General features: G+C 41.2%; 2 protein-coding genes across 2 annotated transcripts; both read left to right on the forward strand.

Moving 5' to 3' along the window:
- Positions 1-38: 38 nt before the first annotated feature.
- On the forward strand, positions 39-12,670 carry LOC107854570 (14 kDa zinc-binding protein). The gene is made up of 5 exons (XM_016699581.2): positions 39-378; positions 5,361-5,418; positions 10,476-10,565; positions 12,200-12,320; positions 12,410-12,670. The coding sequence occupies exons 1-5, from the start codon at positions 212-214 to the stop codon at positions 12,475-12,477; spliced, it is 504 nt and encodes a 167-aa protein (XP_016555067.2). The 5' UTR covers positions 39-211; the 3' UTR covers positions 12,478-12,670.
- Positions 12,671-14,188: 1,518 nt separating this feature from the next.
- On the forward strand, positions 14,189-15,769 carry LOC107854578 (metacaspase-9). Its single transcript, XM_016699592.2, has 3 exons — positions 14,189-14,454; positions 14,614-14,885; positions 15,077-15,769. The coding sequence occupies exons 1-3, from the start codon at positions 14,390-14,392 to the stop codon at positions 15,694-15,696; spliced, it is 957 nt and encodes a 318-aa protein (XP_016555078.1). The 5' UTR covers positions 14,189-14,389; the 3' UTR covers positions 15,697-15,769.
- The last annotated feature ends 717 nt before the right edge of the window (positions 15,770-16,486 follow it).

The raw sequence follows: 16,486 nt of genomic DNA on the forward strand, positions 1-16,486 counted from the left end.
AAGTTAAAATATAGGAGTCAGCTCCAATTAGGTGGTAAACTCAATTTTTAATAGAGACAAAAAGAATAGGTGATTTGTTTTTTCATCTATTCTAATTACCGGATATGTGTTGCTGCATATGACGGTTATCAAAAATAGAAGTATCACATACATGTACAAGCGAAAACTTAGGTGTATCTAACTACAATTATGATAAGTTTACAGCACCAATATGTTGACTAATAAAGTTAAGATACCAAGAAAGCAAAATGAAGCCTACCACATGAGTTCAGAAAACCCCAATAGGAGCAGACTCCAAGTACTCTCATCACATTTTACTGCTATGGCTTCTGAGAAAGAAGCTGCACTTCTTGCTGTTCCTTCTGATGCTCCTACCATGTATTATTTTTTCCCTTTTATGTTTCCATTTTCTGTTTCATTAGCTTTGTTTATTATTGTGGGGTTTCTTAAAGATTGAGTCTTGATTATCATATTTGATACTAATATGTTTTTGGATGTTTATTATTGTGGGGTTATGTTAAAAGTTGATTCTTGATTGTCAGTTTTGACAATATGTTACTGTTTTCTGTTTCTTTGAATGTTTATTACTGTGATTTTTATTAAAAATTGATTCTTGATTATCACATTTGATAATATGTTTTTGGATGTTTATTTTTGTGGGTTATTTTAAAAGTTGATTCTTGATTGTCAGTTTTGACAGTATGTTACAGTTTTCTGTTTATTTGGATGTTTAATTGACCTTAGATAGGAGTGTATGGAGGTTACGGATTAGGGTAGAAGGTTAGTACTTGCATTTCAACAGGTTTAGGCTTGGTGGTGTCTGTCGTAGTATTAGCCTTATTCTTATAGTAACTTGCTTTTGATTTCTATCATCATCTGTTGTAAATGGTGTTTCGGTTATTGCACTATTTTGTTGTTGTTATTGTGTCCTAATTAGTTGCTATGTTTTCTTCACTGTCGTTTCCCCATTTCATACCTACTTTGATTTGCTGTATTTGAGCTGAGGTTCCTCCGGAAACAACCTTTCTACTTCCACAAGGTAGGGTTAGGTCTGCGCATACTCTATCCTCCCCAGACCCTAATTTGTGGAAATAGATATGTTGTTGATGCTGCTTTGATTATTCATTGTCAGAGCAGTTACGACTGCTGAGACAGCAACTTTTAAGAGTTTGTATAAGGGGTTAGAGGAGAAAGGCGAGGAAAAAAGGTTGTTTAGACTTGCCAAGGTTAGGGAGTGGAAGGGGCGGGATCTGGATCAGGTGAAGTGCATTAAGGGGGAGGATGACAGAGTATTGGTTGAAGACGCCCTCATTAAGGAAAGATGGCAGTCGTATTTTCATAGGCTCTTGAATGAGGAGAGGAACAGAGGTGTTGTGTTAGGGGAGTTGGAGCACTCCGGGGAGTGTCGCGATTTCGTCTATTTTCGGTGTTTTAAGGTAGAGGAGGTCAGTGAGACTAATCGCAAGATGCGAAGGGATAGGGCGACGGGGCCTGATAAGATCCCAGTGGATTTTTGGAAGTTTTCTAGCGGGGTAGGGTTGAGGTGGCTGACTAACTTGTTTAACAACATTTTCAAGTCCGCAAAGATGCCCGAGGCATGGAGATGGAGCACGATGATTCCTTTATATAAGAACAAGGGTGACATTCAGAGTTGCAACAACTACCGGGGTATTAAGTTGTTGAGTCACACGATGAAGATTTGGGAGAGGGTGGTGGAGCGGAGGTTGAGGAAGATTGTGTCTATTTCGGAGAATCAATTTGGATTTATGCCTGGTCGCTCCACGACTGAGGCAATTCACCTAGTGCGAAGATTGGTAGAGTAGTATAGAGAGAGGAAGAGGGATCTGCACATGGTGTTTATTGACTTGGAAAAGGCGTCTGAAAAGGTCCCTAGGAAAATTCTGTGGAGATGCTTGGAGGCGAGGGGGGTTCCTATGGCGTACAACAGAGTGATTAAGGACATGTATGAGGGGGCGAAGACTCGGGTAAGGACAGTGGGAGGAGATTCCGAGCATTTCCCTGTCTTGATAGGATTGCACCAGGGATCAAATCTTAGTACGTTTTTATTCGCCTTGGTGATGGATGTGTTGACGCGGAGTATACAAGGCGAGGTGCCTTGGTGTATGCTTTTTGCGGATGATGTAGTTTTGATTGATGAGTCGCGACAAGGTATTAATGATAAGCTGGACGTTTGGAGACAAGCCTTGGAGTCTAAAGGTTTCTGGTTGAATAGGACCAAGACGGAGTACTTGGAGTGCAAGTTTAATGACTCGAGGCAAGAGGAGGAGGTGGTAGTGAAGTTGGATTTTCTGGCGGTTTGCAAGAGGGATAGTTTTAAGTATCCTGGGTCCACGATTCTGGGGAATGAAGAGATAGATGAGGATGTCTCCCACCGTATTGGGGCAGGTTGGATGAAATGGAGGCTCGCTTCGGGAATTTTATGCGATAAGAATGTGCCCCCCAAGTTGAAAGGCAAATTCTATAGAATCGCAGTCCGACCGGCTATGTTATATAGAGCGGAGTGTTGGCCGGTTAAGAATTCTCATATTCAAAAGTTGAAGGTGGCGAAAATGAGGATGTTGCGTTGGATGTGTGGATTTACAAGAGCTGACAGGGTTAGGAATGAGATTATTCGGGAGAAGGTGGGTGTGGTGTCGGTGGAGGATAAAATGCGAGAAGTGAGGTTGAGATGGTTTGGTCATGTGATAAGGAGGGGTACGGATGTCCCGGTTCGTAGGTGTGAGAGATTGACCTTGGATGGTTTCAAGCGGGGTAGGGGTAGACCGAAGAAATACTGGAGGAAAGTGATTAGACGTGACATGGAACAGTTATAGCTGACTGAGGACATGATCCTAGATAGGAAGGTATGGAGGAAAAACATTAGGATAGAGGGCTAAGGTGTGTGGGTGAGTCGTAGTTAGTAGTTAGGAGGGATTTGGTGTCCTTTGTTTGGAAATGTACAATATTTTTATGGATGTCGTGCCTATGTTATTTTATCATGTCCTATGCTTTTGATTTTTTTTTTTGTATACTGTCCTTTGTGTTGAGTCGGGGGTTTATCGGAAACAGCCTCTCTACTTCTTTAGAGGTAGTGGTATGGACTGCGTACATTCTACCCTCCCCAGACCCCACGATGTGGGAATATACTGGGTTTGTTGTTGTTTTTGTAGTTTTGACAATATGTTCCCATTTTCTGTTTTTTTGGATGTTTAATTAGCTGTTTATTATTGTGGGGTTGTTCTAAAAATTGATTCTTGAGTGTTATATTTGATAATATGTTTTAGTCTTGTGTTTATTTAGATGTTTATTATTGTGGGTTATGACAAAGTTCCTAGGGAGGTGCTTTAGAGATGCTTAGAGGCGAGAGAGGTCCCGGTGGCATACATCAGAGCTATTAAGGACATGTATGATGGAGGGAAGACTCGGGTGAGAACGGCAGGAGGGGACTTAGAGCATTTTGCGGTCGAGACAGAGTTGCATTCGGGTTCGACTCTTAATTCGTTTCTGTTTGCGTTGGTGATGGACGTGTTGACGCGAAGTTTTCAAGGGGAGATGCAGTGGTGTATGTTGTTTGCGGATGATGTAGTGCTGATTGATGAGATGCGGGGTGTGTGAATGAAAAATTGGAGGTTTGGAGGCACCTTGAATCTAAGGGGTTTAAGTTGAGTAGGTCCAAGACAGAGTATATGGAGTGCAATTTTAGTGACTTGAGGCAGGAGGTCGATATGGTGGTGAGGTTGGATTCCTAGGATGTTTGTAAGAGGAATAGTTTTAAGTTTCTTGGGTTTATGATTCAGGAGAATGGCGAGATTGATGAGGATGTATCTAATCGTATTGGAGTTGGTTGGATGAAGTGGAGGCTCGCCTCGGGAGTGTTGTGTGATAAGAAGGTGCTACTTAAGCTTAAAGGCAAATTCTATAGAGTGGCAGTCCGTCCAGCCATGCTATATGGAGCAGAGTGTTGGCCAGTCAAGAATTCCCACATTCAAAGGGTGAAGGTGGTGGAAATGAGAATGTTGCGTTGGATGTGTGGACTTACTAGAGGGGATAAAGTTAGGAATGAGACTGTCCGGGAGAAGGTGGGAGTGACTTCGGTGGAGGACAAAATGCGGGAAGGAAGGTTGAGATAGTTTGGGCATGTGATGAGGAGGGGCACGGATGCCCCAGTTCGTAGGTGTGAGAGCTTGCGTTGGATGACTTTAAGAGGAGGAGAGGTAGGCTGAAGAAGTACTGAAGGGAAGTGATTAGACATGACATGGAGTAGCTTCAGCTTACTGAGGACGTGACCCTAGATAGAAAGGTGTGGAGGTCGCGGATAAGGGTAGAAGGCTAGGTTTTGTGCGTAGGTTGTAGCAAGTAGTTAGAAGAGCTCATGTATAGCCGGGTTAGTAATCTTAGGACTGTGTCCATAGGTAGGAGCCCCTAGTCAGGAGGGTCTGGGTGTGTAGGAGCCCCTAGTCAGGAGGGTCTGGGTGTGGCGGGTGTCTCTGGTCTATGTGTGTATGTTACTGCTAGGTGGAGGTCGTATTCCAGATGTCCTATGGCTTACCTCTTATCTCATATTGCATTTATCTACCTTATTTTCGTATTGCTCTGATTTCTATTTTATTATGTCTTATTCCTTTTATGTTATGCCATCCATCATGCTTCATGTTTCATTACGCTTCTGTTTACTATTCTCTATCTTGAGCCAGGGGTCTATCGGAAACAACCTCTCTACTTCTTTGGAGGTAGCGGTATGGATTGCGTACATTTTATCCTCCCCAGACTCCACTTTTGTGGGAATATACTGGGTTTGTTGTTGTTGTTTTAAAAATTGATTCTTGATTGTCGAATTTGACAATATGTTACCATTTTCTGTTTATTTGGATTTTTACTTAGCTTTTCTTATTCTTGTGGGGGTTATCTAAAAATTGATTCGTGATTGTTGGTTTTATCTGTGTGTTTCCATTTTCTGTTTATTTGGATTGTAGTATCTTGGTTTTGATTTCTATCATCTTTTGTTGTTTATGGTGTTTCGGTTATTCCACTATTGTGTTGTTGTTTCTTTAGTAATTGGTATTTTTTCTTCACTGTTGTTTTCCCTATCCATACCTACTTTGATTTGTTGTATTTGAGCTGAGAGTTCTCTAGAAACAACCTTTTCTACCTCCACGAGGTAGAGGTAAGGTCTGTGTAGATTCTAACCCTCTTTCGACCCCACTTGTGGGATTTCGTGGGGTATGTTGATGTTTTCTAAAAATTGTTTTTTGATTGTCAGATTTGACAATATGTTTCAATTTTCTGTTAATTTGGATGTTTAATTAGATTGTTTATTATTTTGGGGGGCTTTGTTTAAAGAATTGATTCTTGATTGTCAGATTTGACAAGATCATTAAGAAGGAAATCCCAGCAGACATTGTATACGAGGATGACAAGGTATATATGCCACTTGGGTGTGTGTTTCATTTGCATCTGTGTGTTTTCAGCTTGTATTGTTTACAGTGCAGAGCTAAGATAACATCTTGCACATACTTGCCCGTCTTGTTTGAGAAAACTACTTTTTAGAAATTAGAAAATGTGCTATTGTAAAAATATTTTCTGTTATAAACTTCTGAAAATACAAGCTGGTGGTCTCGGTATACAAATAGTAAGCTGTCTTTAAGTTTTTGATTTTGAGGAGCGGATATAGTGAATTTTAATGCTATGTAAGTAGGCCACTTTATTAAACCTGGAAAAGATTTAACAAAATGGGCCATTACATGTTCTTATAATCCAAATGTCCATGACTCCGCGAGATGTGAAGCATGTTTCTTTTCTGGATGATTATTTGAACTCGTCTTTTTTTAAATACGCTGGGAACGGGGTATGGGCTATTGCTTTTTAAACAGTGCCTAACCTTTGCTTGGAAATTGGCAATGCTCGTATAATTTGTTGCTGTTGTTTTGTTAAAAATATTAAATTTCTCGGTGAAGCATGTTTTCTTTTTTAGGGCTTCAGTACTTCATCCACCCTCTCTCTCTCCACTAACGGCTCTCTCTCTCTCTCCCTACCCTCTATCTCTCTCTCTCGTCCCGGTCCCAGGCCCCCGTCGCTGTCGCCGACCTTCGGCGCCGACCCGACCCGACCTCCGGTCCTTGGCATCGACCCCCGTCGTCGCTCCCCGCTGCCCTCCGTCACCGACCTCCGGTTCCAATCCGCTCTCCCTCCCCCCTCCGTTCCTCCCCCCCCCCCCCCACCTCGGTCTCCAGCCAGCCGCCGCTCGGTCTCCAGCCGCCGATTCGGTCTCCAGCCGCCGATTCGGTCTCCAGCCGCAGCTCCGCCTGCACCCGACGCTCGGTCGCCAGCAGTCGCAGCACCCAAACGACGACCAGTTCCCTCGGTCTCCAGCAGCCTCAACTCCATCTCAGCACCGGAATCCCCCGGAACCCGGTCAACGCTGGGCTTTGGTTTCCGGCTTGGTTTACAAGCGTAACCCGGTGACTTCTAACCTTTGTTATTTCATTCTTCGTATTATGCTAGTAGTAGCCCCTGTACCTTGACTTGCGTTGGATTTGTTGATATTGTCTGTTGCCTGTTGTTGCTGTTGCTGTGGTCGTTTCTTGCACTGCTTTGGATTGGGTTATCGGCTTGGGAATCTGTTTTTTGGGGCTGTGGGTGTTGAGTCTAGTGGTGTTTGCGCTCTAGTTGAGTTTAGTTCTGTTCCTGGATTATTCCTTTGAATTTGTGTGAGCCTTGTATTTCTTGCTGCTGCTTTGCTACTACCATCGTTTATATCTTTATATTTTCTTGTACTTTCGTGTAGTTGTGGCTGTGGGCGGTAATGGTTGGATAGGGTCATGTCCGAGGGGGTTGGGGCGTGGGGCCGTGGTGGGGGCGGGGGATGAGGTAAGGGCGGGAGTGGGAGGGAGGCCAAGGTTTGGCCGCGGGGGGGTAGTGGAGGGCGTGTGGATAGGGATGGTAGGCTGAGGGTTGGGTCTTGGAATATAGGAACCCTTCAGGGTAAGTCCATAGAGCTTGTGAAGATTTTTAGGAAGAGGAGGATCAATATTGCGTGTGTTCAAGAGACCAAGTGAGTAGGGTCTAGGGCTAGGGAGGTGGATGGTTACAAGCTGTGGTACTCTGGGAGCGAGAGGCGTAGGAATGGAGTTGGCATCTTAGTAGATGAAGAGCTTAGAGGTCAGGTAGTAGAGGTGAAGAGGATCAACGATAGGTTGATGACTATTAAGTTGGTCATTCGGGGGTTTACCCTGAACGTGTGTAGTGCCTATGCGCCGCAAGTGGGATCGGAGGGGGAGGAGAAGATGCGGTTTTGGGAGGCTTTGGAGGAGGTGGTGAGAGGCGTGCCTAGCTCGGAGAAGATTGTTGTAGCAGGAGATTTCAACGGGCACATCGGGGCTTTACCGGGAGGCTTTGGTGAGGTGCATGGTGGTTTTGGTTTTGGGGAGAGAAATGAAGAAGGGGCTACTCTATTAGAGTTTGCGAGGTTCTTTGGGCTGGTGGTGGTGAACTCGGGCTTCCCGAAGAAGGACGATCACCTGATCACCTTTCGAAGCGCGATAGCCAGGACCCAGATTGACTTTTTGTTGCTTAGGAAAGGGGATAGGGCATTGTGTAAGGACTGTAAGGTCATCCCGAGTGAGAATCTTTCCATCCAGCATAGGCTCTTGGTTATGGATTTGGGTATAAAGAAGAATAGAAAGAGGAGGAGTAAGGAGTGTAGACCTAGAATTAAGTGGGGCGGCTTGACGCCAGTGAATGCGTGGGAGATAGGGGAGAAGTTGGCGGGAATGGGGGTGTGGGAGTGTAGGGGGGACGTGGATAGTATGTGGGATAGGGCGGCTAGGTGCATCAGGGAGAATGCAAGTGAGGTTTTGGGTGTTTCTAGGGGCCGGGCCGGGCATCATCGGGGGGATTGGTGGTGGAATGAAGAGGTGGAGAAGAAAGTGGGGACCAAGAAAGAGGCGTATGCTAAATTGGTTGAGAGTAAGGACGAAGAAGAGAAGCGGGTAAACAGGAAAGAGTACAAGCTAGCTAGGAAGGAGGCTAAGTCAGCAGTCACGGCAGCTAAGACGGCCGCTTTTGAGAGCTTGTATGCAGGGTTACAGGGGAAAGGAGGGGAGAAAAAGTTGTTTAGACTCGCTAAGGCTAGGGAGAGGAAGGGTCATGACCTCGATCAGGTGAGGTGCATTAAGGGGGAGGACGGTAGAGTGTTGGTGGAGGACGGCCACATTAAGAATAGATGGCAATCGTACTTTCATAGGCTCTTGAATGACGAAGGGGATAGAGCTATTGTGTTAGGGGAACTGGAGCACTCAGAGGAGTGTCGGGATTTTAGCTATTGTAGACGTTTTAAGGTAGAAGAGGTTAGAGAGGCTGTTCGCAGGATGCGAAGGGGTAGGGCGACGGGGCCGGACGAGATACCGGTGGAGTTTTGGAAGTTCGTTGGAGAGGCTGGTGTAAGGTGGTTGACTGGATTGTTTAATGAAATCTTCAAGATGGCAAAGATGCCCGAGGCTTGGAGGTGGAGTACCATGATCCCTCTCTATAAGAATAAGGGTGACATCCAGAGTTGCAATAACTATAGGGGGATTAAGTTATTGAGTCACTCTATGAAGATTTGGGAGAGAGTGGTCGAGGTGAGGCTGAGACGGATAGTGTCTATTTCGGAAAACCAGTTTGGATTTATGCCTGGCCGCTCGACGACGGAGGCAATTCACCTGGTGCGGAGGTTGGTGGAACAGTATAGGGAAAGGAAGAAGGACCTGCACATGGTGTTTATCGGCCTGGAGAAGGCTTACGACAAAGTCCCCAGGGAGGTGCTTTGGAGATGCTTGGAGGTGAGTGGAGTACCGCTGGCATATATCAGAGCAATTAAGGATATGTATGATGGAGCGAAAACTCAGGTGAGGACGGCGGGAGGAGACTCAGAGCATTTCACTGTCTTGACAGAATTGCATCAGGGATCTACTCTTAGTCCCTTTTTGTTTGCGTTGGTGATGGATGTGTTGACGCGGCGTATTCAAGGGGAGGTGCCTTGGTGTATGCTTTTTGCAGACGATGTAGTTCTGATAGATGAGACTCGAGGGGGTGTGAATGACAAATTAGAGGTGTGGAGGCAAACTCTTGAGTCTAAAGGGTTCAGGGTGAGCAGAAGCAAGACAGAGTATGTGGAATGCAAGTTTAATGACGTGAGGCGGGAGAATGAGGTAGTAGTGAAGCTGGAATCACAGGAGGTATGTAAGAGGGATAGTTTCAAGTATCTCGGGTCCGTGATCCAGAGTAACGGTGAGATTGACGAGGATGTCTTGCACCGTATTGGGGCGGGATGGATGAAGTGGAAGCTCGCGTCGGGGGTGTTGTGTGATAAGAAGGTGCCGCCCAAGCTGAAAGGCAAATCCTACAGGGTGGTAGTCCGTCCGGCCATGTTGTATGGAGCGGAGTGTTGGCCAGTTAAGAACTCCCACATCCAAAAAATGAAGGTGGCAGAAATGCGGATGTTGCGCTGGATGTGTGGGCTGACTAGAGGGGATAGAGTTCGGAATGAGACTATCTGGGAGAAGGTTGGTGTGACTCCAGTGGAGTGCAAAATGCGGGAAGCCCGATTGAGATGGTTCGGACACGTGAAGAGGAGGGGCATGGATGCCCCGGTTCGTAGGTGTGAGAGGCTAGCGTTGGATGGTTTTAGGCGGGGTAGGGGTAGGCCGAAGAAGTACTGGGGGGAGGTGATTAGGCGGGACATGGAGCAGTTACTGCTCACCGAGGACATGACCCTAGATAGGAAGGTCTGGAGGACGCGAATTAGGGCAGAAGACTAGGGCCGGTTGGGGTCGCTAGTGTAGGGAATTACTTGGGGGGTTTTTTATTCTTGTTATAATTCCGTGTTCCATGTTTTATTACGAATCTGTGTGCTTTCCTCTGTTTTCTAATACTTATGGGTGCCGTATTTATGTTATGTAATCTAGTTCGGTGCTTTATTATGAGTTTGTGTGGTATCTCGTGACTTGAGCCGGGGGTCTATCGGAAACAACCTTTCTACTTCTTTAGAGGTAGAGGTATGGACTGCGTACATCTTACCCCCCCAGACCCCACTAGGTGGGAATACACTGGTTTGTTGTTGTTGTTGAGTACTTCATCCACCATTTATGGTATCAGTATTTTGATATTGTGCATCAATATGCATACGTCTTTAAGCTTTCATGGCAGCTGCTTCTTTTGATGCGTTCACTTTTACTTGTCCACACTAAAAATAGATTTCCACTTTACTGGTTATTAAAAGAAAAAAGATGTCCAGTTTTACTTGTCCAGTTTGGAAAATCAAGAGATAGTTTACCATTTTATACTTATTTTACCCTTATTACTTAGTACTAATTGTTTCTAATCCATTTCTCACTGTGAGATGGCTTATAATATTTAGGGTTGATATAGTAAAATTACCAAGTCAAACATTGTTGGAGGGAGTATTGTATTTTGTATTTAATTTGTTGTTATTCCAGGTTTTAGCTTTCAGAGACATAAATCCCCAAGCTCCTGTGCACATTTTGCTTATTCCCAAGGTCAGGGATGGCTTAACTGGACTTTCCAAGGTATTTCATTTTCTTTCTGAAAGAGTATGAACAAGCTTTTTGTACGAGATCATAGTTGTTAACACGTTGCACACAAGAGGTATAGGAATTCCCTGCATTTTTGCTTCAGAATGTACGAGGTGCAATGCTTTTAGTGAAGTAAAAAATGGTGACACTTAGAAGCCAGCTTTGCTAACTTAATTCGCTGGTGTACTTTGATTGATGTGATTGCACTTTAATAACACGATCTGCTATCTCTGATTAAACAAAGTGTTAAAAATGTAAGTTAATAGAATAAAAATTAGAAACTGGCTTTATTAGTGCACCGGGCTGCCCTCTTTTAAACTAGCTCTAGCGCATTGCTGCTCATAGACTCGCAGCATTCCATGGAGCTACGCTAGGTCTAAGGAGTAGTCCATGTTTGTTTGTTTCTGTGTTTTTTGTAAATCAGTTGTTTCGTTCGGTGTTCGTTCATTCTTTATTTCTTGTTTCTTGCTCTCTTTCTTTTCTTGCTTTGTACTGTAACATGTGAAGGCTCTATACAATTAAATCTATATCTGTGGTTTATGCATTTCTTTTTCATGTTTTCTTTGTCTGTTATTTGCTGACTAATTTCTGGTCCTTGGTCCCGGATATCAGATGGAGTTATGAAATTTTCTTTTTCTCAGTAGCAGGCTCAATATTTTAGTATGTCGCTCATAGTTTGTTGATGGTCTGCTCACAAGAAGCGTAATGAAGCTTTGCATTTGCTATCAAAATATTTGAGTCATGAGTATATGAGAAATGTGAAAATTGGTGATGCTTTGAAGTGATTGCTCTACCAAACTTGTTGGTTTGAAGTCTAAGGGTTTCCTTTTTTCATGTTCTACTCTTTAGTTGCCTGATCGGATGAAGTATTATAGACTAGAAAAAGAAGATAGAAGATTTTAGAAATTAGCTTTAGCAATGAGCTAGTTAAGTCACTGACTCTCAGCATTCCGTGAAGCTGCGATTCAGTGGCTGAGGAGTCGATCCTTTTCCATTCCTTTTTCTTTCTTTTCACTTGTTTATTTGGTGAGAATAGAGAATAACAAATTTGTAGAGCTTGTCACAAATTTCATCTTTTTACATTTGGTTATCGGAATGAGCAGTCTTGTTGTCCGCCCATACTAGTACTCATAGTATTATTCTAGAAGTTTCTTGTACTTCGAGTATCATAATGTTTTGTTGTAGTACTATTCTGTTACCATATGTTGTTTTTGTTACTATGTATTGTTTTTTGTACTTCCGTTACCATCTTTTTCTGGACTGCTTTAGATTGTTCTTTTCTTCAGTCGACGGTCTAATGGAAACAGCCGCCCTACCTCAGAGGTAGGGGTACGGTCTGCATAAACTCTAGCCTCCCCTCACTTTGTGGTACTGCACTGGGTATATGTCAACCTGAATGAGCAGTTGTCTAGGGTACATACGACACAATACCCTTAGTCCTTACACTTCATATATCTGGGTGATCTCTTGAAAAATTCGAGTACTACTGGAGATGTGCTGCTTTATATAATATGCGAATATCTCTTTGATCAATCTAGTATTGCTTCAAATCGGAGGGTTGAGTTGGTCGCGTCTGGTATACTCTTGCGTGTTACTTTACCAGTTTTTTCTTTCTGAACTTCTTTCAGGCTGAAGAAAAGCACTGCGAGATTCTCGGTCAACTTCTTTACACAGCAAAGCTTGTTGCCAAACAGGAAGGTCTTCTCGAGAATGGATTTAGACTCGTGATCAACGATGGGCCTAGTGGATGTCAGTAACTTCCTTCCTACTCCCCTTGTCTCCAGTTCTATTAGGTAGTTCCATTTTACTGTATATTAACCTGAAGATGTTTTTGTCAGGTCAATCTGTTTATCATCTTCACCTTCACCTTCTCGGAGGCCGACAGATGAACTGGCCACCCGGCTAAAAAGACAGTCAGCGATGAATTCCAGATTTCATCCTATCTGTGTGTAGCACTTGCTAAAAAACACTATCACATCTATGTGCAACTTTTGAAGAATCAAGCTATCAACTTGTGCTATCCCCCTATGAAGAGAAATAGGACTCTTCCTGACAATTATGCTGTTTTTATTTATCAATAAGAGCGATTTCTCTGCGTTTCTTTCGTAGTACCTTATGATTTAATACGATCAAGTGAGATATAGATGGACCACGCTACTTATGAATGTAACCACAATTAACGTCACTGTAGTTGGAAGAATTAGGGAATTAGCGCGATCTTGCTTGCATGCAGGATAAAATATGAACAACTTCACACTAGCTCTCCTATGTATTTCTTTGCTCTAAATCAACACATTTCCATATCAAGACTTAGAAACCAAAAGCCATATAATATATCAACACAAACAACATATCCTGTGTATTTCCACATAGTTGGATCTGGGAAGGGTAGAGTGTATGTAGATCATACCACTACCTCAGATGAAATAGAGAGGCTGTTTCCGACAGACCCCCTATCAAATGTGAAAATAGGACAGGATGGAGATTTAAAAAGAGCAATTGTTGCTCATATATTATCTGTCCATTGCTTTGAGTTTGTGTCACGTAATGCCATACGATGCACACATCAAATAATTGATATAGGTTTCAATTAATTAATACCAAATAACTTTGATGAGCACTAACGTGATTATGTGTTTTATAAGAAATTTCTCTTGTTGATGTAGATGTTACGTGAAAGGAAACGTGCAGTTTCATGTCCTTAGCAATATAATAAGGTGGCAAACAAAAGAATTCGATTTATCATTATGTCAATTTATCCCAAATCACATTTTTATTTGCTGGATCACTGGGGCGCCTCGACTTCATTACAAAAAAGGTGACCGTCTTAAGCCTCCAAATTTGAAGGCCTCATTTTTTAATAATAATAAATTATATATATATTTTTTGAGAATAATAATAATATTATTTGATGAAAAAATAATTTTTTTATATAAAAAGAAAGAATTATTAAAAAAGTTTGATATATGTGAGTATTATGTCTCAACAAAGACTAATGCATCGATTATATTATTAGGAATTATAAATTTTTTAAAATAGACTTTATTAAAAAAAAAAATTAAAAAAATTAAGGCCTTTGTTCGATTTTGGCCTTAGGCCACTTAAATGCTTGAGCCGCCCCTGGGATCACATCACCATATTAATTTGCATTACTCCATCCTAATAAATAACTTTGTCTAATGTGTATCCGTAGTTTTATAATTATAATTAAAAATCATTGTGTTCTTTATTTTTGTTTTACTGCTTCCTTGAAACATGTCAGTGAAACACGTCAAGCAATCCGTTCCATCGATAAGCAACAGTTAGGTGAAAATAAAATAATCAGTAGGGCACGAACTCAACACTAGTAGCTCTCATTATGCATAGAGGTACGAATAACAGCCAGTTCATAATATTTCTATTACATGCGGTCTTACGTTGTATTTTTACAAGAGATAGATTTCATAGCTTGAACGCGTAAGCTTTCTGTCAGTCCAAAAAAAACCACCTTTTTATCATTGTGCGAAATTTGCGCCAAGACTCTCCTTATATTACACAATACGTGTGACCAGAGAAATCATCCTATAAAACCTTATTTCAAAAAGGGGACAAAAAATGAAAAAAAAAATTGCTTGAACAAATATAGCATTGCTTAATTCCTCTAATTTCTTAAAGTACAAAATCAGAAATGTCACCTCTTAAGCAATTATGAAACTTACAAGCAATAACAAATGAAACTTCCGCTATAAATTCTTGTTCAATCAAATCACAAAAAACCACTTCAAAATTGATAAATCTACAAAAACAAACACTTCTTGCTTTCATTTATTTCTGAAAAAATGGAGAAAGTTGGTAAAAAATTGGCTGTTCTAGTTGGTTGCAACTACGAAAACACACGTTACAGGTCAGTAGTGTCGTAACATAGAATGAAGGGTGATCAGTTGAACACTCCTTATCGAAAATTAAATATATGCACATCAAAAACTTGTTTTTTTTTTTACATATATATTTAACTTTGAATAGTTATAGCGAAATTTCTGACTTCGACACTATTAAATGACAGGTTACATGGATGTCACAATGATGTTTTAGCCATGAGGGATGTGCTAGTGAATCGATTCGGGTTCGATTCACAGCACATTGAGTTGCTCATGGATAAATCAGGCTGCCCTGTGATGCCCACAGGAGCTAATATCAAGAAAGCACTTAATAAAATGGTTGATGAAGCTGAACAAGGGGATGTTTTGTACTTTCATTTTAGTGGACATGGAACATTGACTGGAAAAAAGAATCAAGAAGAAGCTATAGTTGCTCTTGATTTCAATTATATTACTAGTAAGTTAATTTCTTGATCTCATCTTGACTAATCTTAGCTATAAACTTGACGAAAAAGTAGCATTTGTGTCTCCTTGAGAAGGGAATTGTTAAGGGGTTAATTTCTTTGTAACATATGTATATGTATTTTACATATTATTACACAATAATTTTATGTTCTTGATATCCTTTAAAAACATATTATTTGGCAGATGTGGATATTCGAAAAATAGTGAATCGAGTACCAGAAGGAGCAACTTTCACAATCCTTTCAGATTCTTGCCATAGCGGAGGCCTAATTGACAAAGAGAGAGAGCAAATTGGACCATCTCGTCACAACAACAACTACATCTCAGTCCCAAATAAGTCAGAGTCGGCATCAAAATCTCATTATTACAAGAGTAAATTCATCCCTCATGAAACAATCTTGGAACATCTAGCATCCTTAACAAACATAAACACCTCAGATATTGGAACACACATGTTACAACTCTTTGGAAATGAAGCTAGTCTTCTATTTTCTTTGCCTAATCAAGTGGAGTTAGATTTATTAAAGCCACTTAAGCAAGATGAGGGTATTTTGCTAAGTGGATGTCAAGCTAATGAAGAATGTCAAGATGTTGGAGGAGTTGAAAATGAAAATCAAGCTTATGGGGCATTTAGTCATGCAATTTTAATTGTGTTGGAGAAAAATTGTGGCCCTCTTATCAATAAAGAGTTGGTATTGAAGTCTAGGGATGTATTGAAAAATGTTGAACATGTTGAGACTCAACATCCTTGTCTCTACTGTAGTGATGAGAATGCTCAAGCACTTTTCTTGAGTCAAGGTTGATGTCAAATGCCATTAAAATGTAATTGATATGTCAATGATGATAATAAAATAAAAAGAATTTGAGTTTTATGTATTTACGATATATTAGCATATATAAATAGATATCAATCATCCAACATCACCCTCTGTTTCCAACATAATTTAATTCATGGAAAATAAACTTCAACTATAAATAAAAATAGAGTTAATACATAAAAATAACCCTAAATTTAACGCCAAATTATAAATTTGACCTTAAACTTTGATAGTGCACAAATAGGACCTTTAACTATTCAAAACCTGAACAAATATGACCTCCGATTTTGCAACCCCATGTGTGAGTTTCACTCGCGCCTACGTGGAAAGGTAATCCAATCACACGGTGCCACATCGTTAAAAGGGTTGACTTGGAGAGAGATCATATTTGTGTAGTTTTGAATAGTTAAAGGTCATATTTGTGCACTGTCAAAGTTTTGCTTTTTGTGTTAAAAGGGTGTCGTTATTATTATTATTATTATTATTATTATTATTATTATTATTATTATTTCTATAGCTGCAACAACTAACTTTTTTTTTAATTAAAAAATCGAACCTGCGCAGTAGGCTGAAGGAAGCGCCCAAGAAGAGCAAATAACACCACTGAGCTATCTAAGTGCCTTGTTTCATGTGGTTCAACATTAATATACGTATGTAAATATAGATTTTCTACCTTATATATATAACGCAATTTTTTTACCGAGGGGGTTCGGGTGAACCCCATGGCAACCACGTAGGTTCGCCCCTGCATTAATTTAATAATGTTTTAATAACG

This window comes from Capsicum annuum, chromosome 10 (genome assembly GCF_002878395.1).
Source record: "Capsicum annuum cultivar UCD-10X-F1 chromosome 10, UCD10Xv1.1, whole genome shotgun sequence".
Classification (NCBI taxonomy): domain Eukaryota; kingdom Viridiplantae; phylum Streptophyta; class Magnoliopsida; order Solanales; family Solanaceae; genus Capsicum; species Capsicum annuum.

Excerpts from the sequence above, each read along its gene's own strand:
- LOC107854570 (XM_016699581.2), top strand. The coding sequence starts at position 212 with ATGTTGACTAATAAAGTTAAGATACCAAGAAAGCAAAATGAAGCCTAC. Across the intron at positions 5,419-10,475 it reads TTGTATACGAGGATGACAAG|GTTTTAGCTTTCAGAGACAT; the intron begins GTATATATGCCA and ends TTGTTATTCCAG. Across the intron at positions 10,566-12,199 it reads GCTTAACTGGACTTTCCAAG|GCTGAAGAAAAGCACTGCGA; the intron begins GTATTTCATTTT and ends AACTTCTTTCAG.
- LOC107854578 (XM_016699592.2), top strand. The coding sequence starts at position 14,390 with ATGGAGAAAGTTGGTAAAAAATTGGCTGTTCTAGTTGGTTGCAACTAC. Across the intron at positions 14,455-14,613 it reads TACGAAAACACACGTTACAG|GTTACATGGATGTCACAATG; the intron begins GTCAGTAGTGTC and ends ATTAAATGACAG. Across the intron at positions 14,886-15,076 it reads TGATTTCAATTATATTACTA|ATGTGGATATTCGAAAAATA; the intron begins GTAAGTTAATTT and ends ATTATTTGGCAG.